Raw genomic sequence first — 18,690 nt, forward strand, 5'->3', positions numbered from 1 at the left:
CTCCCATACTCCCTCCTCCTACTTTTTTTGCTCAGCCTGCACCTTTCAAATACCCTATTCCCTCTACCCCCCATTCTCATGCAGCCAAAATATACCAGTTCTGACTTACATACAAATTAAACGTAAGTTTTAACCTAAAGAGAATTCCTTTTTTAAATGTACCTGCTGAGTGGCTAAAACTGGTGTACATGCAGTACAAAACACATTTCTTATGAATTTTAAAGACTAGGGGGGACATGTATCATTATTTCTGCTAGTCAAATTATCTCATTTTTGCAACTTTTGTCGACTTTTTTGCGACTTTTCACTCATCGTTTTTCAAGTACGCCTTGGTCTGCACCTTGTGCAATCCGCCTAATGTATCTTTGTTTCCCAGATGTTCTGTGCGACTTTTCACTTATGTATCACTTTTTTTGCTTATTTTTGCAACTTTTTAGGCGCAAATCTGCACCTGGTCAAGGTCCGGTGCAAAGGAAGGATTTTTTTCATGGACCCTATTATAACATGTAAATTGGAATTATTTCACATGCTTTAAATGTTTACAAATATACACATTAACCTGTTTTTTGTAAATTCAGACATTTTATTTTTAATTTATTGGTTACTTCTATGGGTGAGGTCACACTGTTAACATTTGCGTTTACAAAACGTAATATAAACGCGATGTTATAGCATGTGGTTATATCCCTTTTACTATGCGTTTTGTAAATGCAAATGTTAACAGTAATGTTATTAGGCAAATAACCTTTTCTCAGCTGTTGTAACAGGTTTCAAAACACAATCAAAATGCAACAAGTGACCTCACCCTTAACACCACGTTTGACCGCAGCCTCATATTTCATCATCTCCCTGGGGTGTGACTAGAGTGCTTAAAAATGCAGGACACAGCAAAAATGCAGGACACAGCCTCAAATCCCAAATTAACAATAGTGTCCACTCTACATATACATACACTGCCACTCAAAAGTTTGGGGTCATCCAGCCAATCTTGTGTTTTCATGCAAACTCATATGTTTATTTTTCATATGAGTTGCTTAAACCCTTACCACTGACACTAGTTTTCAGCTTAATGACCAGGCTCGATTTTTCAAATCTGCCCTGTGTCACGATAATTGGTTATAACTTCGGAAAGCTTTAACATATACAGGTGATTTTGAGAATGTTTTCTCGTTACACATTGTACTTCATGTTGTAAAATGTAAGTGATAAGTTTGGCGTTTGAATTGAAAATTTGGCAAAAGTTCATAAAGATTCTTCATTTTCCAAGTTTGAAATGTTCTGCTTTACACACAGAAAGTAAAACTACCCAAAAAGCTTGATAATTAACATTTACGGAATGTCTGCTTTATGTTGAAATGATATTTTATGTATCCTCTCATTTTTCTAGGATGTTATGAGGCGCAGAACTCTAGGTGTTATTTTTCAAATTTTCATGAAAATCCACAAAACTCACATTTTGAGGGACAACTCAGCTTCCAGGTGACTTTGAAAGGCCTAAATAATAATAAAACCCCAGAAATTACCCCACTATAGAAACTTCACCACTCAACGTACATAAAACAATGTCTATTAAGTCTATTCACCCTTTAATTAACCCTTTAAATTAATTTAGGCCAAAAGTGACATAAATTAAAATGATTAAACACTCAACATTTGATGCCAAATTTCTCCCGAGTGTATCGATGCCCCATATGTGGTGGTAACCTGCTGTATGGGCGCACGGGCGGGCGTAGAATTAAAGCAGCGACATTCACAGCAGATTTGTATTGTCACATTGTACAAGCTATAAATTTAAATTTTTTTGGTAATGCAAACATATGAGGGCTTATTATTTGCAGGATGAGATACAATGTATAGATAATTTTGGGGGGTCTATAGCTTATTCATGAGATTTTATTAACTATTTCAAGAGGGACGCAAACAAAATCCTCAATTTTTATTTTGGATTTTTAGCACTTTTTTTTCCTCCCGCTCACCGAAACGTAAAAATAATTTTTTATCTTTACTTTCTGGTTCACTGCGATTATGTTGATACCTCATTTATATAGTTTTTCTTATCTTTGCTCAATTTTACTGAGCAAAACCAATATTAGAGGAAATCGCATGCTCAGTTACATACAGCTGGGTCCTGTCAGGAGGCGGGGAGAGAAGCCGGCAGCCTTGGGGCATTTGGCAGACCCCGTGGCTGCAGCAGGAGGGATCGGAACCCCTGGTAAGCTCACCAGGGGATTTGATCCATGGCAGACATACTTACATGCCACAGTCAAGCTTGCCCGCAGCGTGTAAGGGGTTAAACACCCGGGATCGGAGTTTTTCTGATCCTGGGTGCTAGCGCCGGGTCTGGGCTGTGATATCACAGCCTGACACTGGCACCAGACTGACCCGATGTCCCTAAATCTTTTTTATGACGAGCCACCTTAGAAAGGCGTCGCGTCAGAAGAAGTACCCTTAATGACCACCGTAAAAATCTGATAGGGTGGTCATTAAGGGGTTAATGAATAGAAAATATAGTCCAGACATTGACAAGGTTTGAAATATTTACTTTTTCATTTGAAATAATAAGAATAATTTTCTCTTTCAGGTCAATTTTAGCATTACAGGCCTTTGGCATTATAGCTGTTAATTTGCTGAGGTAATCTGGAGAAATTTCACCCCATGCTTCCAGAAACTCCTCCCACAAGATGGATCAACTTGAAGGGAACTCTTTGCATACCATATGGTCAAGCTACTCCCACAACAGCTCAATGGTGTTGAGATCTTTTGCTTCCAACTTCATGCTTCTTCCCTAAATAGTTCATGCATAATTTAGAGGTGTGCTTTGGGTAATTGTCCTGTTGTAGGATGAAATTGGCTCCATTCAAAGGCTGTGCACAGAGTATGGCATGGTGTTGCAAAATGGAGTGATACCCTTCCTTTTTCAAAATTGACATTGTACAAAATTTTTATTTTTTATCTATACAGGCAGTCCCCGGGTTACGTACAAGATAGGGTCCAGAGGTTTGTTCTTAAGTTGAATTTGTATGTAAGTTGAAACTGTATATTTTATAATTGTAGATCCAGACAAAACAAATTTTGGCCCCAGTGACTATTGAAGTTTAAACAATTTTTGCTGTAATGGGACCAAGGATTATCAATAAAGCTTCATTACAGACACTTTATAGCTGATCAGTGCAGTCTGGGATTATAGTAAAGCATTCAGAAAGCTTCACTAGAGGTCAGAGGGGTCTGTCTGTAACTATGGGTTGTCTGTAAGTTGGGTGTCCTTAAGTAGGGGACCGCCTGTATATCAGGGGGTTCTAGGTACTAGGGCTTCACATTACACAGTTTATTGACAAGTTGTAATTTAAATATAATATCCTTCAAAATTGCAGTGTCACAAAATATATCATCAAGCCCTAAGTAAACACTGGATTTGCTTATTCCAGATTGGCATCTGTTGGTTAGTTTGAAAGCAGATAAACCTTGAAATATAAATACATGCACGGCAATACTGTAAACAGTCAAGATAAGTGACATACTCTATGTTCCCTAAGAACAAACCTTATCAAAATTACCAACAGATCTATAGATCTGTAGTCTGTAAAATTGTTCAAAGATAATGGACATTACCATGTAGACCATTTGCTTTAGTGCTTTTATTATGTGGCTTGTAATACTACTCGACCTCTATGGACATTATAAATAGTATAGCTAGAGTAATGGTTGCTACTTGCGTTATTGCATGATTATTAGTACAGTAAAACTCTTTTGATGTTCAATAATATTCACTTATTCTAGACGTATAGCTTTCTCTTCCCAAGGAGTATGTATCAGTTTGGTGCCTTATTCTCTAAAATTTAATTGAGTTTGGCACTAGAATAAAACACAGTAAATAATAGGTTTTTCATTGGATTTTGGAAACCCCCTCTGGTTACTTTGCATCCTAAACTCTCTTATGACTTTGTGCCCCAGACCATCGTATTACATTGTTGACAAACAATGATATGATATTTCATATGCAGCAAAAATAAGTAAAACAGGTGTACTTACAGGTTTCACTGACAACCCCATGGCTATTCTGTGTCACAAGTGGCAGCCATGGGGATATCTGTCAAGGCAGGAAGTGTGTAGTGGGAGACTGGACTGCCTGAGTCTCCCTGAATCAAAGTAGTTGTCAGATTGATGGTATAGGTCAGCAATATTTATGCTATATACTCCCAAATACAGATGTAAATGAAAAGTCTTCAAAATATTAGATGTGTTAATGGTTATACTGTGTAATTTGGTGGTGGTAGAGGTTTAACCTTTGGGTAGACACCCACAGTATAAGCAAAGTTATTACTAAATTTAACATACTACAATGATTGCTTATAGTTAAACGATGTACCAATTTCTAAATTTCTAAAATGACAAGTGAAATCTGCACAACATAGTGTAATATTACTTTGAGATGACCTTGACGATCATATTAAAGGGTTAAAGGGGTTATCCGGCTATTAAAAATTACTGAGGGCTGGGGCGGGCAAGTTAAACATAATAAACATGTAATTACCTCCTCCGGCACCGCCGATGTACCGCGCCACAGTCCCTTCGATCTGTGCTCCTGTTTGTTTACAGCTGAGCGCAGGGAACTTCTGGTCCGGGATGTGGCCGGCTCCACCCATCCGTCCCTATCTCTCAGTGTTGTAAGCGCTGGTAGATGGTGTCGGATAGGAGCTTCCAGCCGGCTGGTAGCTCCCTGTGCACCCCTGTATACATACTGGCGCACAGAGGAGACGGACCCCTGCCTGGCCCTCAGTATTTTTTAACACCCGGATAACCCCTTTAACTTCCCAAAGAAGATCGCCTGCATATCTAATATATAAAGCTGAGTGTATGTGTGTGTGCAAGTATGCATGTCTGCTAAAGGAATCTGCACCATCCCGTTTACAATCACCAAATTTTACAGTTGCTCTGTTACTCAAGGAGCATCATAGACTAGGTTGCAAGCCAAAATTTTCACCCCACACTTTCCAAAAAGCACTTATTAATCACCATATACAAGAACCATTGTCTGATGCTGCTGTGGCAGTTAGAAGCTGAGCTGGTTGCTATTCTGCCACAGGTCATTAATATGAGCTCTGAGCTTTGATTGGTTACTATAGGCAATGAGTATAAGCCAGTGAGCGTGAGAAAGACAGGGAGAGTGAGAGACAGTGAGTGATAGTGAGTGCAATAGATGCATAGATAGATATATTACCTACACCTAGTGTGTGTGTATATATATATATATATATATATATATATATATATATATATATGTCACTGCCTTTTCAAAGGAGTACAGGGTATGAAAACTTGTATGATATATAGCAGGACTAAAAATCTGGTCCACATAAGACATGATATTCTCAGAGGAGTTATTTTGAATAAATTTTACTGTAAATATAAACTGCAAATAATAATCTCACCTTGTATATCTGTAACAGTATATCGGTCCATACACGTTTACTCATAGACTGAAATATTTTATTATTTATACGATGCAAATTAATATCCAAATGATCTGCAGTCTTCTTGCTTGAAGGTTGCAGCTTTTGAATTTGAGCCTTTAGAGAAAAAGTAAATATGAAGAATGTCATAACCTGTGAATGTTATATTTTGTCACTTCATTACTTTAGGAATATTACTTCCCGTTGCCCTTTGAATTGGGCTAATGCATGTGTAGTGAAGTAACACAAATGTACTGAATTGTCTTTTTGGGCACATCTAGTTATTAACAAGTCTGACTGATCTACACAAAAAACATCAAGGCAAATAATATATTTAAATAAACGCTTGACTGATAATTACACTTACCAATTGCCTATGGTGTGCACATGCACCTAATATTGTCACTTTAATTTGCGCATGACACATAAAACTATGGATTAATGGTTGACTCTAGGTACACTGAGGATCTCCTGTGCTCTTTCGATACGACATTTAGTGGAAAAAAATTGGATTAACTAAAAATTTAGGAGAGGTAGGCTCCCCTCCCCTCTGGTTTTATTGCCCAAGCAGCCTGGTCTGGAATGGAGGACTGTCAGTCTTTCACAAAACCAGAGATCCTATAATAAAATGAATGCCTGTGGATGAGATTCTCTTCATATCTTCTCTTCATAATGGATTCTGTTTCTTTAGTCACAGCTGGAAAAACCACTCTTTTTAGACACATCAAATAAATGTTTGCTGTTTGCTCTGCTGTTACAGTGTCAAAGGCACTTCACAGCAATATGAAACAACTAAATAACTCCCAAAATTGTAGTACTGACATTGTCACAATTAGTATGTATGCATAGGGGACATCATGAGAGAAAAGATGGAAGACCAAGTTTATAGGACACCTGCATGGCAAGATATCAGCATATAAAGATTCTGAGGCACATAGGCATACCAGTCATAAACAGAATTTAACATATTCCAAGCCTCCTTTGTGTCATCACAGACAGAGGGGCTGTATTTGGGAATCATTTATGCGAGGTGTCTTGCATAAATGATATATGATGAGTGGGGGCCCGATAGCCTCCCTTCCTGAACCTAAGTCAATGATCCTGACACTATATATCAAGCTTAAATGTTTACAAGTATTAGCAAGATTGGGTTATGCAAGCACAAAATTGACAGTAAATTTGTTGGTATATGCAAAAGTGAATCTCTAAACACTATAAAAATAGCCATTTCCCTCAAAAATTCCAGCTGTTCCGACTATTTTTTATCCCTATTTTTATAACTGAGACAATGATAATTAAATTAGACTAAACAAAAAGCATGTTAATATTTGCAAGTTGTTGCTAGTAAAACCATTTGCTTTTACTGTTTTGCTCTATGTTTCTGGGTTTAGCGAACAACAGAATCATGAGTTATTTGCTAAAAATGTCATCTAATAGCCACATTTTACAACAAAGTACATGCCAGTTGCAGGCATCAATCCTTTGTTCAAATTCCTGCCGTTGTCTTTGTAGTAATTCAATTTAATTTTAGTGTTTTCCACTAGACAAAAATGTAGTTACCTGCACACGGTCCTTGTAAGAGCATATCAGAGGATATTGTCAGAGGAGTTGGGTAATGAAAATTGCTTGATATTTTATAGAAGAGTAGAACTGATACATTATGTTTTTTTCATCTCAAGGACATAGTCAGAATTACATCAATAAGACATAATTACATAGGAATTTTCTGTAGAACAGGTTGTTCAAAAAAGGATTTTTTGTTTGAGAAATAAAATAGCATAGTATTTTCTAGTATAACTGTAACAGACATTCTGTACCTGTCAATATAATTATTCAGTCTAATCAGCAAGCAGCAGGCAGAGTTGAGATGATTGTACATACACAGGAGGGAATTTATCACAATTTTTGGCTTGTTGAGTGTTTTTTTGTGCTTGCATGGTATCCTTTTTTCCCATCCAATCTATACTGTGCCTGGCTTTGTGGTAAAATGTTATACTTTTTACACCTTTCTTACTACTTTTTTACACCTTCTACAAAGTATCATATCCCGAGTGCAAATTGCAATTAGAAAAACTTGCAGAAAATGCACCAAATCAGGCACTATACCACCTGTCAGGCTAGCAGGTTGTGGATCTTCTGGACCACTGCAGACAATGACACAAGCCACTACCTGGGACTGGAGTCTAAGTGGTACCCGGTTTTCACCAGAGCGGGTTAGACAAGTTGTGGCGTGGTACCACCAGGTCATTCCTCAGGCGTGACTTGTCTGCAGTGGCGGCCAAGTTTGAGGTATAGGAATCGCAGTGAATCTCGAGGTCAGAGTCTAGACACGGGATCAGGGCAGGCGGCAGAGAAGCAACGTCAGAGTCCAATCCGGGGTCAGCAACAGGAGGTCCAAGCAGAGGGGTACGGAAACACAGCACACAGGACAGCAGCACGGAACACGGAGGAGCTGAGGTAACACAGGAACACGGAGGAACTCAGGAACGCAGGAGACATAGAAATGCAGGAAAATCGCAATAGAGCTTTCTCTCAGGCTGTGAGGCACAACGAGGCATAGCCTCATGGGAAATGGCCAGCGCCAATTAATGGCGCGCTGGCCTTTTAAATTCTCTAAACCTGCCGCACCCTAAGACACGGTGACACGTGCACATGGAGCAGGGCCGGGACTCAGGAGCGGGGACAGGTATGAGGCGCTGGCGCTGCCCCTGTGAGGGGCACGGGTGAGCCCGCGATATGTATGATTGCTGTTTTAATTGCAACATTTGAAACACAAAACCCAGTGATTTCATTGACCAATAAGTCCCTACATGTTTGAGTGCACATCACACAAATGTCGCATGAAAATCTGTAAAAACCCAACAGGGACAAAACTGTTGCAAAAACTGCAAATCAGAAAACCAGTCAAACACACTGATAAATCCCTCTACCATGATCCCTACTATGCAGGTTTAATATGTATGTTGGTTTCTAGAGGAGTAATTGCTGTGAAGATACAGTATTGAGAGAACAAGTGTGTATTAGAAGTATGCATTTCCTTGTATGTACAATCATTACACATATATGATGTATATTTACATGGAATAAAGACTCAAATTTAACAAATAACCCTGTGGTCCTATTTACGGTAATAGGTTTTAATGTTATTGAGATGGAGTAGCTGACCAAAATTCTATATTGTTTTATAAGAAAATATAACCCATCATTTGTTAATTTTTATTTTTATAGTCAGTGACTGACTGCCTTCTTTAAATGTATATGGCGATGAATGTCGATCTACCTTCTGACTTGTAAAGTGCAGCACAAAATTTTAGATTTTTATGAATAAATTATAATTATTTTCATAATTGTTGGAGGCTTCCCTCAACATTCTGTTGCTTTTGTAGATCCTTCAGACCCTCTGGGTACAATAATGTAGTATAAGAGGCTGCTACCTGAAAAGTACGAGTTTTATTCTTTCTTTAATGTGTTGGGGTCAAACATACCTGTATTTGTATCCATCTTTCATAATCAAGAGGTTCAAAGAGATATTCTGGCTTTATGTGAGCAAGAGATGCTCCCTGGTTTCTGTTTAAAAACATAACAATATCAATGTTATATAATGAGAGCAAATAATTTACTGTTTTAAGCTTAAAAAATATGAGCTAACCCCTGTATGATAAACATATATGTAGAGCTGAATTTTCCAATTTATCAGAGTACAATCTGGTACTTGAGATTTACAACAGCACTGCAGGAAAGCAGCTCAATTACCTTAACCCAGTGAGTTGTCACGGTACACAAAAGAAACAACCTATTGATACATTTAGCTGTGTAACATCTTAAGTACATAAAATACACACAAGGTTGACAACTAAAATACAGCAGAAATTCTATTCAAGAGTTTAAGGTAATAACAATTTAGCATTTATGACACAAACATCTGTTTTGAGAAACATAGAGAAGTGTTTAAAGGGGTATTCCAGGAATATGATTGTCTGATACAAAAACCCATGAAGATATAAATAAATAAATATAACAAAACTCAATGTCATTAGTCCCAAAATGGAGCTTAACTAGTTTGATTTTATGATTTACAAAATGTATGGCCTCTCTAAAGTAGGTGGAGTTATCACCAAGATGGCTGCCACTTAAAACTACAAGTCCCAAGATCTTTTAATTCTCAGTAACTCCTCCTCCCTCTTATGCTCTGCTCCCTGCGATGATACAATAGACTTTATTGCTCAGTTACCATAGTGATGATGTGCAACCATCACTGCTCTTTGCATCAGTGAGATGAAATCTCACCACAACCACATCCATACTGGTTGCACTGCAACCAACCGATTACAGCCAAACAAAGTGGTGATCACATGACCTGCCCAGCCAGGGGCAGGACATGTGATGTGGAAATGTGACCAGCGGCCATCTTTTGTCCTGTGTCTGCTCCGCTTGGAGGAAATCAACAGACTGAGTAAAGCCAGTAGCATTTTAATTCTCCATTACAATGTCTGCCAGCAGCATTTTCTGCTTAGGGGAGCAACATTTTCAATAAATTACATTTAAGCTTATATTTCAAGTACCCATTTGTATATGAATAATGCTGATTCTTGGAATACCCCTTTAACTAGTGATGACCCTGGTTTGGGTACTGAACCTAGAACCCCACTAGTGTTTACTGTTTAAATGCAAAGTCGCCATCAGCATTTACTGCATGCACCACCATTGGTGTTGATTTTGCCAGTGGCATTGTGGGCATGAATAGAGTTTGGTTTGAGCCATACTGGCCCCAGCCCTGAACTTCTAATAAAGTTCAAGGTCAGGTCAAGGGGTACATGAACCAGTAAAGTTTGGTATGAACCTGAATGTGGTAGCTATGAAAGTCTTTAGGACACACAAGATGTACACTTACAACACAATATATACTCTTATTACATGCACCAACCAATGGATCATTGTAGAAAACATACAACTCCATAGAACAGACATATATGGAACTTCCTGAGTTACCATTTAGCCTTCTTAACTGTGCACAAGAGTCATGCTATCTACTAATTGAAGATGACTTGAAGACCAAGAGCACTTGATATTACAAGTACCTAGATATACAGAAACATTACCAAAGAATGGCAAAGAGGAATTTCACAAAAAAATATTGATAGCACTTTGTTGACATGTATTGGTAAGATTAAAATCTTCCTTGAAACATAAGATAATAGATAAGGTTGAAAAAGGTTGGTTTAAAACTATAAATCCTAGAGTGTTGTTCCAGTGGAAAGCAAAAAAAAAACTGGGCTATAGTAGGGGAAATTATAATTCCAAATCCAATACAGCAGCGGCGATAACTCCCTGGATGGACAACAACTATTTACAAAAAATTTTGTTCCCATAACATATTTCCTCCCAAGGAAAGCATCCAGGTTCCTCTTCTCTTTAACATGTGCAAATTATCATCCATCACAACATCTTGTGGCAGAGAGTTCCACAGTCTTAGACTGCTCTTACAGTAAAGAATCCCTATCCATGGCAATGATAGAACCACCTCTCCTCTAAGTGTAGACAGGGCCGGTTTTTGACAAAGTGGGACCCTATCCAAAATTAAAAGTGAGCCCGCAAATTTAAACTATTTTATGTCACAGTCACATTAAGTAAGAGGCTCCCGTTATCCCTGCACAATAATAACACTTTGTAATTTACAAACAGTATTATGGTAAGGTAATCTGTAATATGGGACTGTAGGACAATTTTATATGATATAGATTTAGAGATACATTTTAAATGCATAAATATAAAGTAGATTCTATACAGATAGCTAGATATATGATAAGCATCTTCATCCTGGTATTCAACCAAGGGGCATTTAAAGAGCAATATATCTTATGCCCACAAAAGTTTACATGCTGGGGACCCCTTTAAGACGGGGGCCCTAGGAAAATGCCAAGTTTGTCATCCACTAACTCCGACCCTGGGTGTAGAGGATGACCCCTTGTCTTGGACACAGACCTAAGTAAAAAAAAGACCAAGACCAGCTATGTTGATTTTAAACGGAACTATATGCAATCTGATGTTAAATAACCCTTTATGTTAAAGCGGGAAGAGGATCTCCATCTGACCCAATCAACAAATAGATGTGAAGGTTTTATTTGATAGTCTAAAGTTCCACATAGATTTTTCTTGGTTCCCTCCAGGGTCCATGTTTTCTATGCTTTGATCTTTCCTTTATGCTTTAGGGGATGTGACGAGGAGGGTACTGTACTTTATATTTGGTAGACCTGTAAGGCTATATTCACACGAACGTATGGGGGACGTATATACGGCCGACGTATATACGGCCGATATACGTCCCCCATACACTCCTATGGGCGCACGGCACCCTACGGGAGCGGTACGGTGCCGCACACGTGCGGCACCGTACCGTTCCGTACCCGGGAAAAAGATAGGACCTGTCCTATCTTTTCCCGTAATACGGGGCCGTGCGCCATAGGTTGCTATGGAGAGGGGCGGGGGTGAGCTGCGCTCACCTCCTCCTCCTCTCCCCGTACACTGCCGTTGCCCGCTACAGTACGGTACGGGCGGGCAACGGCAGTGTGAATATAGCCTAAGTTTGTAGTCTGCTTGTATCTAAGCTGGCAGAGATTATGGAACATACTGCTACTTGACACTCTACTTTTTGTTTATTCAGTGGGAAACCTCCATGTATAATATTATGTTGAAACCTCCCTGTTTTGTTTACTTGCAGCATGTATTAATGTTGCCTCACAATGCTGTAAAACAGATCTGCATTTCCCTACAGTAGTAGAGAGAAAGTCAACTCAATTTTGCTATATGAAAAGATTGCTAATATAAGGTTGGACTCTACAGACCATTTCCAAAAAATCTGGTCCCCTTAGATATCCTCCCTCCACTGCCCATATATGCAGTATTATGAATCTTTATAATGCTTTGGAATCATTTCTTTATGTGATGACCAACTCTCACTGGAGCAGTTATATGCATATGGTGCTACACTGTATGGAACTGTTATTGTTTTCTTGTATTTAAAGCATAGGAAAACAATTAATGGAGAAGCAGCAGTCATATCACTATACAGGTCATTCCAGAGAACAGAACTAATGTGAGATAGAAAACTTAAAATAAGCTCCAGCATGCAACTCCATGTCTGTGCCTGTGCTTCTCTGTCATTTAGCTACTTTTTTCCTACAGTTTCTTTAGATTTGTAATGTTGATGCTTCGGTGGGCTGGAAGTGCATCTTGTGAAATAGATATATATCAAAGGAGAGATTTTATTGTGAATGTAACTTTAGTGGGCAGGTGAAAAAACCTGATAAGAATAGAAAGAGGCATTTTATCTAATGAGATTCAATATTAAAGTTTTCTATTGTATTTGTTTGTACTACAATTAAAATTACAATTTTGTCGAAACATTAGTGACAGCAAAATTATTATTTCACTAATTAGATACTACATTAATGTTTAACTAACTCTAAAAATCTTACTAATAATTCCAAAATAAAAGTCTATAAACTGTTAATTATCTCATATTAATGAGTGTTTTACTATCATAAGGACAGATGCGTTTATGAAACCTTTTATCAAATATATTTCCTATAAGCATGAGAATAAAATATCTATAAAATATAGGAAATAAAAATGTCTTTACATCAACCATAGAAAATTGAACTAAGACATATTCTTACACACACTGGCAGTTTCCAAATTTTGGATAAGGAAAAGATGACTAAGTAAGTAAAGTGCCTTTCTAAGTGAGAAATGATTGTTCTTCTCCCCCAAATCACTCCTAGATAATTTATCATACATTAGAGGTTCATTAGATGTTTATTGCTTGTACCGTCTGCTTAAGTGATGTCAATTAGCTTTTATAATTGATCTAGCCAAGATTTTCATTGAGTACCAGACTAAGTTGTCCACTTTAATTAATTTCTCAAAATTCTAATGATTGCTGTCAACACAAACAGGTCAGTAGCATTTATATTCTATTTAAGAGAAAAATCTTTTTCATTTCTGAGAACAACCAGACAGGAGACAGGAGAGAGTCTTAGTGAGATTTATCAGCTGCCTGTTCTATCTTACTTGACCATTGGATCGAACATTTATTCATTTAGTAATGACACCCATGTATAGCCATCTGTTTCATCAAATCCAATAAGGAATATATAGATGCTATCAACAACTCCTTTTTTAACACCAAAAAATAATAATAATAGCTTCAGAAACAGATTACATTCCCTTATAAGTACAGTCATATGCCCATATAATTTATGCTACTGTATGTTCAGACTTCTTGTACACTATTTGAAGAATATACATCAGAAAATGCTCCCTAAACATGAATTAGATATATGTTCAGGTGTATTAATGTACAAATCCTTAATGGGCATCCCTTGGACATACATTTAGTGGTGACAAACATAGAATATAGTGGCAGAGATTTGCCTTATGCCACATTTATCATGACTTTTTAAACAGTTTTTGATACTTTTCCAACTAGTACGATAAACGGGTGTGGGTTCTGAAAAGGGGCTTCTCCTGTTCAGTGGAGAAAGCTATTTCGTGTTTTTTAGGTGGCAGTCAAAACTGCTGTCTATTGCTGGACTGCTGGAAATCTGCAACCTTTGTTCTGGACAAGAAAGGGTTCAGGCTTGCACTTTGCACACCTTCAGAGTTCTGCCGCTCTCTCATCTGAAGCACTCTGATTGAAGCTCTGTGTGCGCCATCTTTCCTTGCAGTTCTTGCTTTTTACAGATTATTTGATTCTGCCTACCTTCCTGACTAATCTCAAGTCTTTTCAATTCTGTATTTTACTTACTATGTAGTTGTGACTTGGATTGTTGACCTCCTCTTGGTATTGTGATTCTGTGTTTGTTAGTCTTGTTTTGTGTCTGCACAGAGACCTAGGGAGGGAGTGTCTTCTAATTGTCCGGTGTCACTAGGACACGCAACCGCAATAGACAGGTGTCAGTATTGGGGGCTCATTATAGGGCTCTCTGTCCTTGTCTGTGACCTTCCATTACAGTACACATGGACAGTTTTTGTTTGTTCCAAACATTATGGAGAGCTATCCACAGATATTCTAGGCATGTAGCCTGCTCAAATCCTTCTGCCTTTTTATTTAATCCCATATACAATCAATGTTCTTGAGAGCAGTGATGTGTCGGTTGTGGCACCATCTTTTGTTCATTTACTTTGCATAAAGTCTGTTTAAAATATAAAGGCTTTTTTTTTAAAATGGAGCATTTTCATCACACCTAAAACCATCTCACAGTACGGTACCTCTACATAGCAAATATAAAGTTAAGCGAATAAAAAAAAGGAACATTTAAATACTTCTATTTTCATTCCAATACTGTGTCTTCCCCTTAAGGTATAAGGGATTCATGTTTGCATGAATTTGTCTTGTTTATTCCTTCTCCATTTCTACAATTTTTCAAAGCTTTTATTTAAATCTTTCAAAATGTCAATGCTTACTTGAGGAAAGTGAGCAGTGTCGCATGCTGCCAGTGAAGCTGTAGGACTCTTTCTGTGGGATCAGAGGGCAATGACTGGCTTGCAGTAATTCCAGGCAGCATCTGTCCACTCAGGTAGAACAGCATGTCATAAATGGTTTTTGTCTGCTTGCCAAGATTTATTGTTTTTGGTGCCTTTCCCTCAGACTTTGACAGCTTTACTTTGCATACACCACTAAAAACAGAAACACAAAAGACGTAAAAATACACTCTTTGTCTACAATAATACAATGATCATCATACTGTAGATAGTGATAATTTAGGCTATAAATAAGATAATTTATACTGTTGACAAAGATATTTAATAAAGTTTTCTAATGCAGGAAAAATTAAAAGCTAAACATGATAAAAAGCTATTTTTCTGGAGGAAAAATAGTACTTTGTATAGGCTCCATTTAATATTTTGTGCCATGTACTGGGAAGCTGAAAACATTTCCAAATGTAGTGGATTGGCAAAAAACACAGTTGTGCTATTTTCTGATAGACTTAGTTTTTACAGCTTTCACTGTGCGGTCTGGATGACACATCCCATTTATTCTCAGGCTTTAAAAGAAAACTTTTGTGGTGCCTTATTCTGGCACCCACAACCTTAATACTTTCGTATACAATGTTAGTTAAGGTGTAATTCTTTTGCAGGATGGGATGATGTGTACAATTATTCCATTTAGAAAACTGTCCAACCTTTTAATCACTTTTTATTTAGTTTTATAGAAGCCAAACTTAAAGAAAAAATATATTAATTTGGGCATTTGCAATGTTCATAGCTGGAAATAATAAAAAAAATAACTTTTTTATGATTTTCTTATTTATTTTTGTATGCATTATAAGGAAAGGGGGTGAATATTTTAGGCCCTCTTAGACATCAACTGACATGCCCTGATAGTGGCAAGATCGTTAATTAATGTGGGCTGGTCGTCAATTAGTTAAAAAGGACCTGTTTTCAAGAACAAAATGCTGAATGAAATACTTCTAGAGACACACCCCCAGATAAAATAAAAGGGTCCCCTTGTCTAGTAAGAGCTTATTCACATATATACTTCCGAATGGGGTGCATTGATGTTCTCCTCAGGTTTTGGGACATGAGACAGGCGCTGACTTACTCGGAAGCTTTTCCTTAAAAAAGGCTTTTTTTTAATTTAAGCCATAAATGGCGATAAAACAATAAAAGGTTCTTACAATTAAAAATTGGAATAACGCGTTTCGCGCTAGGACTTAGCGCTTCCTCAGATTCCTTGAAATACAATTAGCTGCTTGACATCTATAGATGACAGGGAGCAATCAAACAAACAAACAGGAAGTCCAACAGTGAGACTTCCGGCCCAGAACCGCATGGGGATAGGCGGGCCAGTGGCGACATCAAAACCGTTGCTTACAACAAGTTAAAATAGGTTAAAATAAAATCAAGTATTAGCAGGTGAAATACATAGGACTACAAAAATGAAGCTGCCCTTGGAACTACAACTATGGAGACCCTGACGGACCAGTGTGGATCCACTGACATGGCTACTACTTTTTGAGACTTTTGTCTATTTTGAGACAAATAAGTCTCAACTGAAAAAAAAAGGAAAAAAGTCTCAAAAAGTTGTACAAGAAAACAGACAATGTGATGATAAATCCCCCCAAAACAGAATGGCTCCACCCTTCATGGACAGCATATGTTAATCTACACAGGTCCACCCGTGATATTATGACAACAGTACAAACCTACTATGGGCTGAGACCTGTATAAGGGGGTGATAGGAGGAGCTTCACTGGAGTGGAGGTAAGGACTATGGTGAGTATTAATTCTTTCAAATTTTAGAAACACTATGAGATAGGATTTTCTCTACTAATCTCTATGGCTTTTGTATGAGAAATTGGATTTTAGTAAATCTCTACTGTTGCTGTATTTTGTCTTTTCTTTTTGATTGCTGAACTTGCTCATTCAGTGTTTGTCATTTGCACATGGAGATCATTTGGCTTGGGAAAGCTGGAAGTTTTCATTTTCTTTTGGATTCTTTCTAATCTTTATACCACCTGGGGCTAAAATTAATAAAAAATATCAATCATAGGCAACCCCTTTAAGCTAATTTCTAGTTGCATGGGAGGATGTTTACTTCCATGGCACATAAGAGCAGCCACGTAAATTAATTTGATCTACTTAGTTCCATATCTCCATTTATTCATTATTTCACTATCAAACAATAGATCTGTATTACATATTAGATAAATATGGAAACAAGAGAGTTTCCAGCTGCTTTTCAGTTTTACCTCCATAGAGATTGTGGAATAGTAATAGGATTACAGCCACTAGCCCATCCAAACAGGATAAACCAGGTTTGAACTGAAGTTAGAACTTTCTTAAAAAACATCCATTCTTCAGTGTCTTCTTCAGGGTAAAATGATAGCTCCAGCTTGTCCTTTATTTTTTCATACTGATTCTCCTCATCTCGTAACTGTGTTCTTTCAATACTTGACATATTGTCATCTTCTGCAATATATTAAGGAATATTGTATGTTGCAACACTATGATCTTAACTGCAAAACATTTTAACATCAAAATATTTCAAGTCATCTTTGTTACCCCACTGCAGTGTAATCAATAAACTTTAGTAAAGAGTAAATGTGCTGCTTTCTGAGATAATGTTATTAATGGCATTAATCTAACAGAAAAGCAGTTTCCCGCTATTATGTGCAGCTTTCACAGTTGACTAAGGCAATGGATGAAACAACAAGAAAGTTTATTTTACAGTTTTGTTTTCATTAAGCACTTGGTGATTGAATGTTTCACTTTACACAAATTACCAAATAAATTACATTGCGGCTGTTTTTGTTCATTCTAGCAATGTTGTGAATACCCATGAATAGTAGATAAATTCAGTGCTAGAATAAAAATTCTGTAACATCTATTGGTAACACACTTCAACAAATTCTTCAAGGGAATGTCTTATAAAACAAATCAGTCCAGCAAATATTGCAACTACAACCAGACTTGGCACAAGCTATCAGACTGAGTAAGTGGTGGCGAACTGACCCAGCCACGTGGCTGTGGATTATGGCCCTGCCTACAGCAGATAATGCCACCCTGATAAAGGCGAATCCGCTATCAGGAAGCTAAATAACAGATCCCGGAGAGACCCTGCAAAGTGACAGGGAAAACCTAATTCATCTGGCAGCTACTGAATAGTGGAATGGACAGCTAACAAGAAATCAGACACAGGACTGTGTCCACAAAAGGACACAGAAATACGACAAGGCAATAACCCAAAAAAAGTTTACGCTGGTACAGTCGTCCATTACTCAAGCAACAACTGCAGGCAAGACGAGCTCAAACATACACCTAGCATTCCCAAAGGAAAGATCCTGAAATGGAGCTGTCAATCAAGGCAGCCATCAGTGTGGTTTTTAAGCAAGAAACCTGAAACCATACAGTGCAATGCATTGAGTTCTGAAATATATCCCCTGTGCACAAGATATGGAATTAGTATCAGGTTATTGGGGATCCTATTGTTTAACTACCGAATATACTCAAGTATAAGCCGACCCGAGATTAAGCTGAGACGCCTAATTTTACCACCAAAAACTGGAAAAACTATTGACTCGAGCATAAGCGGAGGGTGGGAAATGCATTGGTCACAGCCCCCCCAGTATATAGCCAGCAAGCCCCCAGTAGTATATAGTCTGCCAGCTCCCAGTAGTATACAGCCTGCCAGCCCCTAGTAGTATACAGCCACCAGCCCCCTGTAGTATACATCTAG

At 37.8% G+C, this 18,690-nt stretch overlaps 1 protein-coding gene across 5 annotated transcripts in view; it reads right to left on the reverse strand.

The window, feature by feature from the left end:
* CFAP47 (cilia and flagella associated protein 47) overlaps positions 1 to 18,690 on the reverse strand; it is a 381,927-nt gene that overhangs the window by 246,097 nt on the left and 117,140 nt on the right. For all 5 annotated transcript variants that reach the window (XM_072135929.1, XM_072135930.1, XM_072135931.1 and 2 more), the window contains exons 30-33: positions 17,204 to 17,423; positions 14,916 to 15,128; positions 8,936 to 9,017; positions 5,430 to 5,567 (exon numbers count right to left, since the gene is read on the reverse strand). In XM_072135929.1, coding sequence (XP_071992030.1) covers positions 5,430 to 5,567; positions 8,936 to 9,017; positions 14,916 to 15,128; positions 17,204 to 17,423 — 653 coding nt within the window. The remainder of the gene's footprint in view (positions 1 to 5,429; positions 5,568 to 8,935; positions 9,018 to 14,915; positions 15,129 to 17,203; positions 17,424 to 18,690) is intronic.

The sequence above is a fragment of the Engystomops pustulosus genome, chromosome 2 (genome assembly GCF_040894005.1).
Source record: "Engystomops pustulosus chromosome 2, aEngPut4.maternal, whole genome shotgun sequence".
NCBI lineage: Eukaryota > Metazoa > Chordata > Amphibia > Anura > Leptodactylidae > Engystomops > Engystomops pustulosus.